We start from the raw sequence: 18,175 nt of genomic DNA, 5'->3' as shown, positions 1-18,175 counted from the left end.
GCTGGGAACCTTCGATGCAAGTACACCGAGTGGCTCACGTGAACTGATGCAGTGCACAGATAAAAGCAACAGTTCCAAAGGCTGAACAAAACCGAATTACACAATTGAAAAGGCAGCAAAAATATGAAGCGTCTGATAAGCATATTCATAAATGCAGCTACTGTGGAAACAAAGCACACGGTGGAAAAAGTGAATGTCCGCTAAAGGAAGACAGCGTAAAAAAAAAACCCGTGCATGCAGTTTGTCACATCACAGATAAAAGGAAGGCGAGCTGTTTATTGATGCAGTAAGGAACTAATCGATGAATGAAACCTCTTATCTTTACAGCGATTGACAAACACGGAATGTAACTTGAACACATCGTACAAATACGAGCCTGATTGAAAGAAATAATGATAATCAAATCCTTGATGACAGCAACATTCAATAACACTCACAAAACAATTACTGTATATTGACAATCATGTTACGTTATTTTTAAAATGTTCCCTTTTCTTTTCATAACTTCTACTTCTCCACTCGATACGGGTATATATATATAAATGTATATCTATAGCCCGATCTACAATACATACTTTAGCATAGACAAGCGGTGGCAATTGTAGAGTCTTAGCCTCTAACGCCACATTCGAGGTTCGATTCGAGAGGGATGTACTGACTATGTCGCCGCTACCCATTCATTTTACCTTCCCATCTCCTTGGTTTGGGGCGTATGAAAAAATATTAGGTTAACGCAGAATCATGTTACGTTATTTTTAAAATTTTCCCTTTCTTAGCACAAGCACAGTTGAGAAGCTTGATGCATGTACTCCATAAGCGTTAAAAATAACGCATTTAATCACACTTTCAATTCCAAGCAAGCGGGAACTTTTGTCAATGCATGATTTCCTGGTACATCCATTACACTGATGCACACATCACAGCTACAAAAATGTTAGAGTCGGAATAAAGCGCTTTCCTACGACTGATCATTTCGACTACCCGAGCGAAGCCTTGATAAAAGCATGGTTTTGTGCACACTGAAAAGCAAGCAAAATTAGATGCATTACAAAAAGCGGACTTTGTGGCTCTTACTGGGGATCATTGGACTTCCGTGACCGTTAGTAATTCTAAATACATCTAATTACAAAATGTTCAATGATCACACTGTTTTAGCCTAATGTACAAAATAATTTTGGCTAATGTTACTCAGAGTTTAAAGAGTAAGCTGGTCAAATTACCTTTTATGTTTCTGACTTATTTTTTTAAGAAGAAAAACTGCACTTTATGGTGAAATTTTGGTTATTATTATTTAAAGACAATACTATTCTGAAAATGTTCTTAAAGTACTTAACTCTTTTAGGGCTAATTTTTTTTTTTGTTTCTTATCTCCCAGGTCTAAATATTTTTCCAAAAACTATCATTTTTTAAAAAAGAACACAAAGCAATTGTTTAACATATCAAATCAACAAAAAATATTTACTTTTGACAAATGTTACTGTCTTGCATGTTGTATGAGCCTGCATACTCTATGATTTCACATACATATCACATACATTTTACACAGCAAAGTCCTGCAAAGTCTGATGTCGCTCAAAGCAGCCAATTTCAGTCATTGCCACATTGCACTGCTTACAATACGTGTAGCTTTGGTGCCTACTTTTCAATTGTCTGTTGCTGCCCTTTCTCACATATATTGTTAGTGTGTACTGTAGAGACAAGTCACCCTTTTGCCATTGTGCCATTCCACTGCCACCAAGTTTTCTGCCCGCATGAAAACCGTATTGTCACCTCTTTTCATCTTCTGAAACTTTATGAACTTTATGCATGGCATTATAGCCTGGCTCACCCCATGGGATTTGCTTCTGTTTATTACAGAAGTGAATCAAACTTTGCAGCAGCACGTACCTATCACCATGCTGCATAACCTGTCCAAAGACACCATGGGACAAAGCACGTTTGGATCAATGCTCCCTGAAGTTATATCACCAGTTCTGTCCCATCTCTATTTGTAATACCACAGCACGCTTCATCTCGTCTTTTGTTGTGGGTTTACACTTTGAAAAACGAGAATGCGATGCAAACGCAGCCCGCGATTCAAAAAATGTCTCTGCCTACCTGTTTATCTCGTCTGACGGTAGCTGAAAAGCAGCATCAGGAGAGAGCAGCCTGAAGTACAGCAGCTGGTGATCTGTCGTGTCCAACAGCAAGCCATGCCGTCTTGTGAAGTCAAGCAGCCAGATCGGCTCTCAACGGATCAATGTCTGTGTATTTATCCCACGCGAACCTTGCCGTAGATGCATCGGCTGCGCGAAGCACTCAACTGGCAGCAGATCTGCTGGCGCGGCATCGGCTGGTGTTTGATCAGCTGATGCCGGCTTCTCACTCTCTTGCTCGATCTCCTGATCACTGTCAATAAATTCCGATTCTGAAAAATCAGAGTCCGACTCCGCGATAATGCGCAAAACATTGTCTGCCGAGTGTTTTCTTTTCTGCACTTACTTCGCTCCCTTGTTACATGTCGATGCCATCTTGCCATTGTTTACATCTCGCAACTCACGCACGCTAGGATTAGTTGGGGAGTCAACGAGTCTAGCATTCCTCCAAGCACAGAGGGAATGCCTGTGACGTGACAGTGAGATTTGTCCCCATTAACCGCTGATTATCGCCCTCAACCCCTCCTGTCGACAAAAGTCGACATCCGCCCTAAAAGAGTTAAACTACCACTTTATTTTTAAGTCTGCCCAATTTTAACCAGGGATGATATTTTTGTTTCTGTTTCGAATTCAAATGCAGTTTAAAAGCTTTTTTTTTTTCAGAAATTAAAACAGCTTCAGTTTATAATATTCATGTCCATGTCTATTATTTGATTCTGTAAGCCCACTAAAACCGTTTTAAATAAAAAAAAAAAAAACATTTGCGATTTGGGGCAAATTTACGTGTGCGATTGCATACGATTAATCAAGATTAATTCTTACACAGCCTCTAATTAATTGGATTAATTTTTTAATCGAGTCCCACCCCTAATATATATATATGTAGATATATATATGTAGATTTGTATATATATGTGTATATACAGTATATATGTAGATATGTATATGTTGTATATACAGTATGTATATATATGTGTGTGTATATATACAGTATGTGTATATATATATGTATATGTATATATATGTATGAGTGTATATGTGTATATATATATATATAACTGTATATATATATGTGTATAGATGTGTGTGTGTATATATATATATATATATATATATATATTATATATGCCAGCAACACTCATGACAATTACAAAACAATTACATTGTCAATCATGTTACGTTGTTATTAAAATGTTTGCTTTTCTTTTTCATAACTTCTTTAACACACTACTTCTCATTTCTGAGCCTTGGTATTCTGCTAGTGTATATATATATATATATATATATATATATATATATATACACACTAGCAAAATACCCGCGCTTTGCAGCAGTGAAGTACTGCATTCAAATTTTTATTAAAAAGTAAACCTTTTTAAACTGAGGGAAAATATGCCAATAATTATTTAAGGATCTCTTTGTATACCATCAACAACATTTATTTATATAGCACATTTTCATACAAACAGTAGCTCAAAGTGCTTTACATATTAAAGAATAGAAAAATGAAAGACACAATTATAAAACAAAATAAATCAACATTAACATCGAATAAGAGTAAGGTTCAATGGCCAGGTTCATGACCATGTTGTCAGTTCGGCCCTCTGGTTGTAACATGACCAAGCTGTACGCTGAGCTTACTCTTAAGGATGCAATGTACAGTTGGCCATGTGAACAGTAATCTTGTCTCAAGTTTCACAGCTTGAATTACTGCTGTCATAATCAGTTTGAGTTTCATGGTTTGTTTCAATTACAACAGTATTTGCAGGATTTGTTGTGTTGAAGTGACATTCGGCATCTGTCAAGCGTTGTAAGCACACAACCAGTTTCATCGATAAAATCACATCCAGCTTTTGAGAGTTTAAATATTCATAAACATCAAAGTGTGCACTACTGAAATCATCACCTGTGAATCTAAGATGTTTAAGAGGCATTGGCGGTTGTCGAAAGGTGTAAAATATTTGGCCATTTCAGTACACTTGAAAGCAACAACCGAACAATTCAGTGGCAGCCATCAACTCACATGCAGAACCATAGGTGAAGGGCTTAAGCATTTCACTCTTCTAGTGCTCCTGTGTAGTATAATTATCTCCTGTACCGTCATCAGTCCACACCTTGAACCTGTCCCAGTCATTCAATACATAAGACACAATGTTCCTCCGGATATCAAGAGTGAGCCTGATATGGCCGTGCAATATGATCATCTCGATAGACATGGTAATGGGGGTTGGAATGATAAAGGAAATGGGTACCTGAGCAATGTAAAGTAAGTGTAAAATAGCTACCCAATAACTATAATTGTAATAAACAACAAAACAGCGGAGAAGCCGTGGATTAAATAAAAAGGTTGTAGTTATCAGTAGGGAGACTTGAATCCCGTGGCGAAGCAAGGAAGGGAATGTAGAGACCGGAGCGACGGACGGCCTTGTATAGGCAGGCAGCCAACAACGTGGGAGGCGTTGGGATGGGGGACCCAATCCCGCTTCACATGGCGACCGAGCTGCAGGCTATGGACGTATATATGTACGTAAGTAGGATTCAGTTAGCGTTGGGAACCCGTGTACCGAATTTCTTGAAGATGGGCCTATAAGTAACAAAGACTGTTGAAAAGTTCAATATGGCGGCTGACAGTGGCGTCATACTACCGAAATAAGTACATAAATTGGTTTCGGTTAGCGCAGGGAAGCCACCTACCAAATTTCGTGAAGATGGGGCCGTAAATAAGAAAGTTCAACATGGCGGACTTTGTTGACCGTTATGACCGTTACGCGTAGAATTTTGAAATGAAACCTGCTTAACTGTTGTAAGTAAGTTGTAAGGAATGAGCCTGCCAAATTTCAGCCTTCTACCTACACGGGAAGTTGGAGGATTAGTGACTTTGGAAAGTTCAATATGTCGGCCGACAGTGGTGTCATACCACCGAAATAAGTACAGCGGTTTCGGTTAGCGCAGGGAAGCCGCCTACCAAATTTCGTGAAGATGGGGCCATAAATAAGAAAGTTCAACATGGCGGACGTTGCAGACCGCTATGACCGTTACCTGTAGATTTTCTAAATGAAACCTGCTTAACTTTTGTAAGTATACTGTAAGGAATAAGCCTGCCAAATTTCAGCTTTATACCTACATGGGAAGTTGGAGATTTAGTGATGAGTCAGTCAGTCACTTATGGCTTTGCCTTTTATTATTATAGATATGTGTGTGTGTGTGTGTGTGTATGTATATATATATATATATATATATATATATATATATATATATATATATATATATATATATATATACATACATACAGTAATCCCTCGCTCTATCGCGGATTTTATATGAAAGCATAACTAAATATATAACGCAGATTTTTCGCTGCTTCGCGGGTTCTGTGGACAATGTGTCTTTTTACTTCCTGTACGTGCTTCCTCAGTTGGTTTGCCCAGTTGATTTCATACAAGGGACGATATTGGCGGATGACTGAGGTGCTAACCAATCAGAGCACGCAGTTAAGTTCCTGTCTGCTGAATGCAGTGTTAACCAGGAAGTCTTGTCTCGCTCATTCAGCATCAACGTGTTTCGCTGTGTAAAGAGTTGTGCTCTTTTGTGTTTATCTTTGTGTATAGTCAAGCCCTTCATTATGGCTCCAAAACGATCTGCTACTGCTTCAGGTGCCGTGCCCAAGCGCAAACGGAAGATGTTAACGATTGCCGAAAAGGTAAACGTTTTGGATTTGTTGAAGGCTACGATTCTTTTTATTTAAAAAGTAGGAAAGGAATATAAGATCTACGGCCGCAGTGTCCTTTTAACCAGGGTGCAAAATGAGTTGTAAGTGGATGTAATAAGGCAGTAGTCTGGATGGAATCTGCTTTAGGGATTTGGATTGAAGACTGCCAGAAGAAGAACGGCAGTGCTACACAATCGCCTGAAGTGGCTCCTTTAAGGGCTATAACGCTCTCCTTTGTTGTGCAGTAAAATAAAACTCATTGTTATCGGACAAGTCATTGTGTCATTGTTGGTGAGTAACCATAATTAATTTTCTACTTACAGTACTTAGTACATGTACGTACGTTTAGTGTCACTGTACACACACATTTACTGTATACTATTTTTCTTGCATTGTACGTATTTATTGCCGGTGGCCTGTCTTATTGTAATGGCTGTAACATGTGATATCGGAGGCACTCAATATCTTTATATACAGTAAAACCTAAATATTATTTTAAACTGTGTTTATATACATAATTTCAATGAATCTTACCTAATATCTAAGAGAATACAAAGGGATTATGCTGTATAACTCTGCGGGGAATATTTATAAACAGTGTGGGAGAGTTTATAAGGGCTTAAAATATATAAAAATAACCATAGAAACATATGGTTTCTACTTCATGATTTTCACCTATCGCGTTGGGTCTGGAAGCATAACCATGCGATCGAGGAGGGATTACTGATATATATATATATCTATATATATATCTATATATATATATATAAATATATATCTATATATATATATATCTATATATCTACAGTGGTGTGAAAAACTATTTGCCCCCTTCCTGATTTCTTATTCTTTTGCATGTTTGTCACACAAAATGTTTCTGATCAGCAAACACATTTAACCATTAGTCAAATATAACACAAGTAAACACAAAATGCAGTTTTTAAATGATGGTTTTATTATTTAGGGAGAAAAAATCCAAACCTACATGGCCCTGTGTGAAAAAGTAATTGCCCCCTGAACCTCATAACTGGTTGGGCCACCCTTAGCAGCAATAACTGCAATCAAGCGTTTGCGATAACTTGCAATTAGTCTTTTACAGCTCTGGAGGAATTTTGGCCCCTCATCTTTGCAGAATTGTTGTAATTCAGCTTTATTTGAGGGTTTTCTAGCATGAACCGCCTTTTTAAGGTCATGCCATAGCATCTCAATTGGATTCAGGTCAGGACTTTGACTAGGCCACTCAAAAGTCTTCATTTTGTTTTTCTTCAGCCATTCAGAGGTGGATTTGCTGTTGTGTTTTGGGTCACTGTCCTGTTGCAGCACCCAAGATCGCTTCAGCTTGAGTTGACGAACAGGTAGCCGGACATTCTCCTTCAGGATTTTTTGGTAGACAGTAGAATTCATGGTTCCATCTATCACAGCAAGCCTTACAGGTCCTGAAGCAGCAAAACAACCCCAGACCATCACACTACCACCACCATATTTTACTGTTGGTATGATGTTCTTTTTCTGAAATGCTGTGTTCCTTTTACGCCAGATGTAATGGGACATTTGCCTTCCAAAAAGTTCAATTTTTGTCTCATCAGTCCACAAGGTATTTTCCCAAAAGTCTTGGCAATCACTGAGATGTTTCTTAGCAAAATTGAGACGAGCCCTAATGTTCTTTTTGCTTAACTGTGGTTTGCGTCTTGGAAATCTGCCATGCAGGCTGTTTTTGCCCAGTCTCTTTCTTATGGTGGAGTCGTGAACACTGACCTTAATTGAGGCAAGTGAGGCCTGCAGTTCTTTAGAGCGTTGTCCTGGGGTCTTTGTGACCTCTCGGATGAGTCCTCTCTGCACTCTTGGGGTAATTTTGGTCGGCCGCCACTCCTGGGAAGGTTCACCACTGTTCCATGTTTTTGCCATTTGTGGATAATGGCTCTCACTGTGGTTCGCTGGAGTCCCAAAGCTTTAGAAATGGCTTTATAACCTTTACCAGACTGATAGATCTCAATTACTTTTGTTCTCATTTGTTCCTGAATTTCTTTGGATCTTGGCATGATGTCTAGCTTTTGAGGTGCTTTTGGTCTACTTCTCTGTGTCAGGCAGCTCCTATTTAAGTGATTTCTTGATTGAAACAGGTGTGGCAGTAATCAGGCCTGGGGTGGCTACGGAAATTGAACTCAGGTGTGATACACCACAGTTAGGTTATTTTTAACAAGGGGCAATTACTTTTCACACAGGGCCATGTAGGTTTGGATTTTTTCTCCCTAAATAAAAAAACCATCATTTAAAAACTGCATTTTGTGTTTACTTGTGTTATATTTGACTAACGGTTAAATGTGTTTGATGATCAGAAACATTTTGTGTGACAAATATGCAAAAGAATAAGAAATCAGGAAGGGGGCAAATAGTTTTTCACACCACTGTATATATATATATATATATATATATATATATCTATATATATATCAAGATGGGCCGACTGTTGAGGCACGCGTCAGCAGCTCTGGCTTTTTGTTTCTTATTAGTCCTGCTTTTTCCTCGCTTACCTGTTCCTGTGATGCTCTTCTTGACTCGATCATTTCTTATGATCGCCTCACCCTTCTGGCTCTTGAACGAGTGTGGGGATTTCTCAACATCTGACCCTGAGTTCAGTCAAGCCTTTGGCCGACTGTTTGAGGAAGTCCCAGCTTTCCTCATCACTGCCTACGGCTTGGCCGGTCGCCGATGGAAACGCCGCCGCCGGGGTAAGCGCGGTGGCACCAGGGCTCGGCTCCGAGCTTCCCGGATCCTCTCTAGGAACAACTCTCCAGGCTCCCAACATGAGGTAATGTTGCCGGAATGCCATTTGCCCTCGGACGCTCCGATGTACCTCCCTGCCTCGCTCCGTCACGCCGCCGGGGTGAACTTTAACAACCTACGCCGTATCATGACAATATCAGCCGCCACGGCTGGTATGCCTCTGTTGACGTCCTCCCAGCCGGTTCGTTTCGGCTGATAAATGCCAGATCGGTCGTGAACAAAACTTTCATCCTGAAAGACTTTTTTCTTTCTAATGGCCTGGATTTTTATGTACCGCTGAAACCTGGTTTTACCGGGCAGACGCTCCCACTCACTGAAGTTTTGCCTCCGGGATGTTCCTTTATCAACACGCCGAGCGCGCGCGTGGCGGTGGCTTATTGACCTTATTTAAATCTGATTTTATTTGCAACCGCCTTCCTTTCCCCTTTCATTTTCCCCTTCAACTTTTGAGCTCAGTATGTTTGAACTAGTCTGCTCACCACCGCTGCTGTGCACACTCATTTATCGCCTCCAAAATACAATAAGAACTTTTTAGATGAATTTGCAGCTTTCCTGGCTGATATTACCTGCAGATATGATCGCTTCCTTTGTTTGGGTGATTTTAATGTCCATGTCTGCTGTCCCCTTAATCCTCTAGCAAAAGACTTTCTGGACATTATTGACTCCTTTGGTCTCTCTCAACTAGTGAACAGACCAACACATGGACAGGTTCACACACTGGACCTGGTTCTTTCGCGGTCTCAGAATCAGTGACTTGGACATTCTGCCTCCCAGCTTTTCTGATCACTCGCCTGTTCTGTTTAATCTGGATTTGGTCTCTGTTGAGCATGGTAAATCCACCACCACCCGTCCCTCCCGTGTCATTCCCCCCTCTGCTGCTGAAGATTTTACAGCTGCTTTTTCACCAATCTCCACATCATGTGAATCCACGGATGCTGATGTTTTATTGCAAACTTTCCACACTTCCTGCTGTTCTGTGATGGATGTCGTAGCCCCACTCAAACGGAGACAATCCAAAGTCAAGCATGACCCATGGCTAAATGAACAAACTCGCTCCATCAGGCAAAACTGTAGGCGCTAGAACGTAAATGGAGGAAAGATGGTCTCACTGTTACCTTCGACTGCATGAGAGACGCGTGGTCCCAATACCAGAGAGCGTCAGAGGTGCAAGGAACCTTTTTTTCGCTGACATCATCTCAAAAACTCTGGCGATCAACGTGTCTTATACAAAACACTAAATGCTGTCCTCTCTCCAGCCGTAACTGTTTTCTCTGCTGCCTCCACTGCTCTTTGTAATCAGATCCTCACGTTTTTTCTGGATAAGGTCACGAACATTAGATCCCAGATCTCCATTTCTTCTTCTGGCTCTGTTGATTTAGCCGCTCCTGCACGGTTCCCTCACCAGCTTTGAACCTATTTCGCTCCCCCATCTGGAAAAAATCGTTGCCTCAATGAAGCCTTCGGGCTCTCCGGACGATGTGGTGCCGTCCAGACTGCTGAAAGATGTGTTTCCTGTGATTCGATATGATGTCCTAAAGATCATAACTAGTAGTCTATCCTCGGCTATAGTTCCTCATGCTTTCAAACACGCAGTTGTACATCCAATTGTGAAAAAACCTGATCTTGACCCTGCCATTCTTTCCAATCTTCGTCCAATCTCCAAACTACCTTTCTTGTCAAAAATACTAGAAAAGTAGTTTATGAGCAATTAACTCATCACCTACAGGACCATCAGGTAATGGATCTTTTCAGTCAGGCTTTAGGCCCCAACACAGCACAGAAACCGCGCATTTACGTGTCCTAAATGACGTCCTTTTGGCATTGGACTCAGGATTCCACGTGGTTATGGTTCTTCTCGACTTATCTGCTGCTTTCGACACAATCGACACCACATCATGATCTCCGACTCAATCCTGGGCTGGTGTATCTGGCTTAGCCCTCGACTGGTTCAGGTCATATTTCTGCAACAGGACTCTCAGAGTCATGCTAGACGATTTTTCATCTGAATCAGTCCCACTCCCATGTGGGTCCCCAGGGTTCCATTTTAGGGCCACTACTTTTTCAATCTACATCCTGCCTTTAGGTGCAATTTTTAGAAAGCATGCAATTTCATATCACCTATATGCTGACGACTGCCAAATTTATTTCTCCCTCAAGCCAACTGACTCCACCAAACCTCTCCTCGACTGCCTATCTGACATTAAGGACTGGCTGGCTGTAAACTTCCTTCACCTGAACGATTCAAAACCGAGGTCATTGTTTTTAGTCCCGACTGCAAACAGGCTCCACCCCTTGGCCTCGTTTCTCTTCCCATTCCAGTAACTTCGTCTGTCTCCAATCTTGGAATCAAAATGGATACGTTCCTGAAAATGGATGCTCAAGTCAACAGCACAGTAAAATCCTGCTTTTTCCATCTAAGGCGAATCGCCAAACTCAAGCCTATTCTTTCTAACCACCTCCTGGAATCAGTAATTCATGCATTCATTACGTCCCGGCTTGACTACTCTAATTCCTGCCTTTTGGTATCAGTAAAGCCACACTTTCTAGACTCCAACTGGCTCAAAATGCGGCTGCAAGGCTTCTAACTGGAAGTAGCAGAATCCAACACATTTCACCAATTTTGAAAACCCTTCACTGGCTGCCGGTTAGATTCAGAATCGATTTTAAGATTCTCCTCCTAACCTATAAGGCATTAAACGGTCTAGCCCCGCCTATTTGAGTGTCTTGCTCCATTGTCACAATCCCCCTCGTGTTCTTAGATCCACAGATCAGCTGCTCCTAACCGTTCCCAAGGCACGTTTTAAAGCTCGTGGTGAAAGGGCTTTCTCCGTCTGTGCACCCAGGCTCTGGAACTCCCTGCCCTTAGTGGTTAGGCAAGCGCTTCAGTCACCACATTCAAATCACGCCTAAAACGCACTTCTTCACATTGGCTTTTAATTCTTAACCTGTTTCATTTTCCACTTGTCTTTTGCTATTTCTCTATTTTATTTGGTCCCTTGACCTGTTTTAGTATCTCTGTTTTAATTCTCTCTTAATGTTTATTTTTAATATTTTGCTTTTAGTCCTGCTTGTTGTAACTGTACAGCGCTTTGGTCAGTTGTAATGCTGTGTTTTTAAGCGCTCAACAAATAAATATGGTATGGTATAATCTATATATATTAATCTATATATATATATATATATATATATATATATATATATATATATATATACACAGTATATACACATACATACATAAAGTGGTATACATACATACATTTGGCCCCTTCCTGATATCTTATTCTTTTGCATGTTTCTGATCATCAAACACATTTAACCATTATTTAAATATAACAGAAGTAAACACAAAATGCAGTTTTTAAATGATGGTTTTTATTATTTAGGGAGAAAAAAAAATCCAAACCTACATGGAAAAAGTAAAAAAAAGTAATTGCCACCTGAACCTAATAACTGGTTGGGCCACCCTTAGCAGCAATAACTGCAATCAAGTGTTTGCGATAACTTGCAATGAGTCTTTTACAGTGCTCTGGAGGAATTTTGGCCCACTCATCTTTGCAGAATTGTTGTTATTCAGCTTTATTTGAGGGTTTTCTAGCATGAACCGCCTTTTTAAGGTCATGCCATATCATCTCAATTGGATTCAGGTCAGGACTTTGACTAGGCCACTCCAAAGTCTTCATTTTGTATTTCTTCAGCCATTCAGAGGTGGATTTGCTGGTGTGTTTTGGGTCATTGTCCTGTTGCAGCACCCAAGATCGCTTCAGCTTGAGTTGACGAACAGATGGCGGACATTCTCCTTCAGGATTTTTGGTAGACAGTAGAATTCATGGTTCCATCTATCACAGCAAGCGTTCCAGGTCCTGAAGCTGCAAAACAACCCCAGACCATCACACTACCACCACCATATTTTACTGTTGGTATGATGTTCTTTTTCTGAAATGCTGTGTTCCTTTTACGCCAGATGTAACGGGACATTTGCCTTTCAGAAAGTTCAACTTTTGTCCCATCAGTCCATAAGGTATTTTCCCAAAAGTCTTGGCAATCAAGATGTTTCTTAGCAAAATTGAGACGAGCCCTAATGTTCTTTTTGTTTAACAGTGGTTTGCGTCTTGGAAATCTGCCATGCAGGTCGTTTTTGCCCAGTCTCTTTCTTATGGTGGAGTCGTGAACACTGACCTTAATTGAGGCAAGTGAGGCCTGCAGTTCTTTAGACGTTGTCCTGGGGTCTTTTGTCACATCTCGGATGAGTCGTCTCTGTGCTCTTGGGGTAATTTTGGTTGGTCGGCCGGCCACTCCTGGGACGGTTCACCACTGTTCCATGTTTTTGCCATTTGTGGATAATGGCTCTCACTGTGGTTCGCTGGAGTCCCAACGCTTTAGAAATGGCTTTATAACCTTTACCAGACTGATGGATCTAAATTACTTCTGTTCTCATTTGTTCCTGAATTTCTTTGGATCTTGGCATGATGTCTAGCTTTTGAGGTGCTTTTGGTCTACTTCTCTGTGTCAGGCAGCTCCTATTTAAGTGATTTCTTGATTGAAACAGGTGTGGCTGTAATCAGGCCTGGGGGTGGCTACGGAAATTGAACTCGGGTGTGATACACCACAGTTAGGTTATTTTTTAACAAGGGGCAATTACTTTTTCACACAGGGCCAGGTACGTTTGGATTTTTTTTCTCCCTAAATAATAAAAACCATCATTTAAAAACTGCATTTTGTGTTATATTTGACTAATGGTTAAATGTGTTTGATGATCAGAAACATTTTGTGTGACAAACATGCAAAACAATAAGAAATCAGGAAGGGGGCAAATAGTTTTTCACACCACTGTATGTATACATATATGCTACAGCTACAATAATTGTTTTATGAGATTGTTTAGGTGGAAGGGACATAATGTTGCCATAAAGGGAGACATCTTATGCCAATCAGTATAACTATGTATTGCTTTGGGATATGCAGTCTAAACTTGTACAATGAGAGCAGACAGATTTGGTGCCAAAAACAAAACTGATTTCATTGTTGTGCTTCATCATATCCTAGTTGTGTATTACAAAATGCTTTTTGAGGAAAACTTCTGAAATTCCTATTTTGTGTGTCCTATTTACTTAACTTTTGCCACACCCGTATTTTTACTTATAAATGTAATATTGGTTTACTGTTTTTGGTTTGCTCTTTCAAGATTGTAACTGCTCTTTCTTTTTTGTTCTCTCTGCAGTGGGCCCGTGATGAGTTTGAAGGCCTATTCAAGCAGCCAGCAGAAAATGCAATGCAGTACCTCACGTATGTTTTCTCAAGACCACCATACCACACTACCAGTCAAAAATTAAAAAATACTTCAGCTTTTAAGGAAGTTCACACAGTTTAATGTCTTAATATTTCATGAAATCATTAAATAGAACTAGTCGAACAAATTAACAATAGCAAATAAAAAAAAGTCAAGGAATCAAGTATAAAAAACATTTATTCAAAATTGATTCATCAGAGTAGCTAACCTTTGTTTATGTAACAGTCAAATATACACATGGCATTCTTTCTGTAAGGGAAATTAAATATTACTCAGAAAGGTCTTCCCAATACTGTTGTATAAGATCTCAGAAATGCATTGCACTTGTAACTTTCATTTCTCCTTTCTATCCAGTTCATTGCAAACTAACTAACTAGTGGGATTTTAGTCTGTAGACTATGCTTGACATTCCATGTTTTGAAGTGTACTTTGTTGTACTTTTATTATAGTTGGTATTACATGGTAATAACAAATCCTGTGGTAACCCTTTTGATTCAGAATGCCCGTCATTCTGTGCAAGTCACCAATTCTGACACTAGCAAAAGAATCCTACACCATCACTTTTCTCCGTGTTTGACAGTTGGTGTCACACTCTGAGGAATCATTCTTTCACCAATCGGACAGCAAACAAACACTTTGGTGTAAACTGTAGATTTATAATTTTGATTTATCGGTCCGTAAGACTTTCTTCCAGTCTGCAGTATTTCACAACCAGTATTTCATGGCCCAGGCAATCCTGGCTTTCTTATTTTGTCCTTTACGGAATGGCTTACTTTCTGCCACTTGCCCTGTCAGCGCGGCGCACAGTCTCCTCTTCACAGTAGAAAGTGTTCAAAATAGGGACAACTGTGCAAATTGCTTGCATCAACTTTCAGGTCTTAATTTACTTTAACTTCTACTAAACATTTGTAGGTTGTAACCTATTAGTTGTTCCCTAAAGAAAACCCATTTGTATTTTTCTGAAATTTTCTTTTTTCAGTTTTTGATAACCTAATTTTAACTTTAAATGTACACCTCTGGCAGTTTACTGTTTACCTTTTTACCATCTGTGGCCATTCATTGCATTTCAGCTGATTAATTGTGAAAAGAAATTGTAAAAACTGAGATGTTCTAAAACTTTTGAAAGTAATATAATTGGAAGTTTTTTTTTGTTTTTTTTTTAATTTGGCAGATGCTTCATCTTTCTAACTGTAAAACTATGTGCAGTGATTTACCTATATGAAGGTTGCCTAATTGTTCTCCAACTTGACAGTGTTCACAAAAGACTTTTAAACAATTTATGCGGCTTTCAGTCGTAGCCTTTATTTACATAATCTTCGCTAGTTACCACATTCCCATGAAGATAATCGCCTAATGTGACTTATCTAACTACTGAGACCAGCTAGTCTGCAACTGTCTTCAATAAAATAAACTTTTTGATTTTCTCATTAGTTGAAGGGGCAGAAAGTATATGCAGGAGAGCCAATAACAAATGAATGTTTATCCAGAATTTCAATGGATAGAATATAGGAATGAAGAATAAGGAACTATCTGTCTGATGTTTCATGTATTGAAATAGCATAGGGGAAAAAAGGGACGGCACCTGTGGTTGAAAGCACCATGGCTGTTAACCCTTTGCACATCATTGGTGCTGCAGCTCCGTCGGGCAGCACAGGGGATGTGAACCTCACAAACAGAAGAGAATTTCATAACAGAATTTAAAAAAGAAATAAACAGCAGAAATTGCTGCTATTAACACTTTACACATTGCTGTGTCAATTTGGCAATACACTAAGAAATTCACACAACTATGTTTATTGTACATAATAAAATCTACATATGGGTGTATCTTGGTTTGGTTTCTCTCAAGCCTCTGAGTGCTTGTATACAATATTTGGGCTAATATTGTTAGTTCAGTTAAGCTCCTTACTCTTGAATAAGCAATGTATCATTGCATATAAGTAAAACATTACTTCCATAGGTCAGTTCTTGCTTTTCCTAGTGACTTGACTTTTGTTGATGCTCATTGCAAAACACAATTTTAGAAAAAACTTTATTCTTTTGAATTTAAACATTCTAATTAGCAGGGATAATGGGAATTGTTGGTATAAATTTCACTCTAGTAGATCCTATTAAAGTGGTAGCTTCAGACAGAGATAAATATAACATTTTCATCTGTAGTCTTTTACCGTTAAAGATTTGGAGGGTTTATGTCAAAAGAGATACATACTAAATTGGGGTTTCCTTAAACTTGTACAGCATTGACATTTATATGCTAAACATGTACATGTCTCATGGAATGAACTGTACGTTGTAAGGTCTGAAAAGAGTAGAAATGAAATAATATTGTGAACTTTATTCAATATCTACCTCCTCCTTTATTGATCAGTGCAAATGTTTAAACTGACTGAGGCATACCGTCACTTCTGGCTTATACTAAATCCAACATGGGGAGGGATCTGGGTTCTATAAAGTTTATCTATATGAGAATGCTTGACAATCCAGTTTGGTTTAAATTCATATGTATTTTATACCACATCATGATGAGTGAGAAGAAGCCAACTAATAGTCCTGTACCCGAGGATGCCACTTGCTAAGCACATCAACTTTTGAGTTTTACCTAGCCTTTCTTTGTCCACTGCACCACTCATTTTTCATACAGCTCCTCACATTATCTTTTTCCTGCACAGAGCAGCTGCTGATTTTCATATGGCATCGGCCCCCTTCTCTGCGTAACTAACAGGCTCAGTTTGTACAGTGGCCCTGTTTTACTTACAGTGTTAACTGCATGCCCCATTTCTCTGTGTAGTCAGAGATGAAGCAACAAAGATGCACTGCTTAAGAGAAAAAAGTGTCAGCTAAGTTTTTCTTTCTATAAAGTCTCCAAATTTCAATTAAATCTGTCAGTTTTTTTGAGATTTTAGGGTAATTTTTCTGTTGTCGGGGAGGGAGTTTACCCCTGAGTACTGGTATTTCGAAATATCCTTTCTTAGTGAATAACTAGTGTCCTTAACACTAAAACAAAAACATTTTATATAGAACATTTTCATACAAAAAATGTAGCTCAAAGTGCTTTACATAATGAAGAATAGAAAAATAGAAGACACAGTAAGAAAATAAGTCAACATTAATTAACATAGAATAAGAGTAAGGTCCGATGGCCAGGGAGGACAGAAAAAAAAAAAAAACCTCGACTGGAGAAAAAAATTTTAAAATCTGCAAGATTTTATTATTTATACTAGAATTCCTGAAGCCTACGAAAATGCTGAACACATACCTAAAGCAGAAACTTTGTCCATTTTATTCTAATAATGATGAGAAGTGTATAATGTGTGAAGACTTTAGTTCAAATATCAAATAAACATGCACTTTTATTTAAGAATATAACCAAAGGAGGGGAAAAAAGCATTATATTTACATGTGGCTGTCAATGAGTTAAAAACTCAAGCTCAAATGTCAATCAACAGGGAGTTTGCAAGTATTCTTGAATGGCGTAGAGGTAAGAATTGCTGCATTAAACTCAAAGGTTCTGGGTTTGAAACCGGCACTCTGTATTTTGAGTAGTGAGCTGCTGTTACTATTTCTACAATACAGTAATCCCTCGCTATATCGCGCTTTGACTTTCGCGGTTTCACTCTATCGCGGATTTTAAATGTAAGCACATCTAAACATATATCACAGATTTTTCACTGGTTCGCCGCTTTCTGGACAATGGGTCTTTAATTTAGGTTACATGCTTCCTCAGTTTGATTGCCCAGTTGATTTCATACAAGGGACGCTATTGGCGGATGGCTTAGAAGCTACCCAATCAGAGCATGTATTGCATATTAACTAAAACTCCTCAATGCTATAAGATATGCTTCCCGCGCTGTGCTTGTTTGCTTCTCTCTATCTTTCTCGCTCTCTGCCTGACGGAGGGGGTGTGAGCAGAGGGGCTGTTTGCACAGAGGACACGGACGCTCTTCTACAAAATGCCGCTTTATCACGGTGCTTCTGTATACTTTAAAGCATGTATTGATTTTTTGATTGTTTGCTTTTCTTTGCGAGCGCTATCTCTGACATTCTCTGCTCCTGACTCGCTCCTTTATGATGGCGCTCCTTTGAAGATAAGATATGTTTGCTTTCTTTTAATTGTGAGAAAGAACTGTCATCTCTGTCTTGTCATGGAGCACAGTTTAAACGTTTGACTAAAGGGTGTTATTTCATGTCTAGAGGGCTCTAATAATGTTAACAGGGTGGGAGAGTTTATAAGGGCTTAAAATATATAATAATAACCACACA

The 18,175-nt window shown here is 39.2% G+C and overlaps 1 protein-coding gene across 3 annotated transcripts in view; it reads left to right on the top strand.

Annotated features, from left to right (window-relative positions):
• uba1 (ubiquitin-like modifier activating enzyme 1) overlaps window positions 1–18,175 on the top strand; it is a 332,406-nt gene that overhangs the window by 233,313 nt on the left and 80,918 nt on the right. For all 3 annotated transcript variants that reach the window (XM_039774152.1, XM_039774151.1, XM_039774150.1), the window contains exon 17: window positions 13,847–13,911. In XM_039774152.1, the coding sequence (XP_039630086.1) occupies window positions 13,847–13,911 (65 nt within the window). The remainder of the gene's footprint in view (window positions 1–13,846; window positions 13,912–18,175) is intronic.

The sequence above is a fragment of the Polypterus senegalus genome, chromosome 13 (assembly GCF_016835505.1).
Source record: "Polypterus senegalus isolate Bchr_013 chromosome 13, ASM1683550v1, whole genome shotgun sequence".
Lineage (NCBI taxonomy): Eukaryota > Metazoa > Chordata > Cladistia > Polypteriformes > Polypteridae > Polypterus > Polypterus senegalus.
The sequence above is the reverse complement of the archived record's forward strand: the minus strand, read 5'-3'. Positions and strand labels throughout refer to the sequence as shown.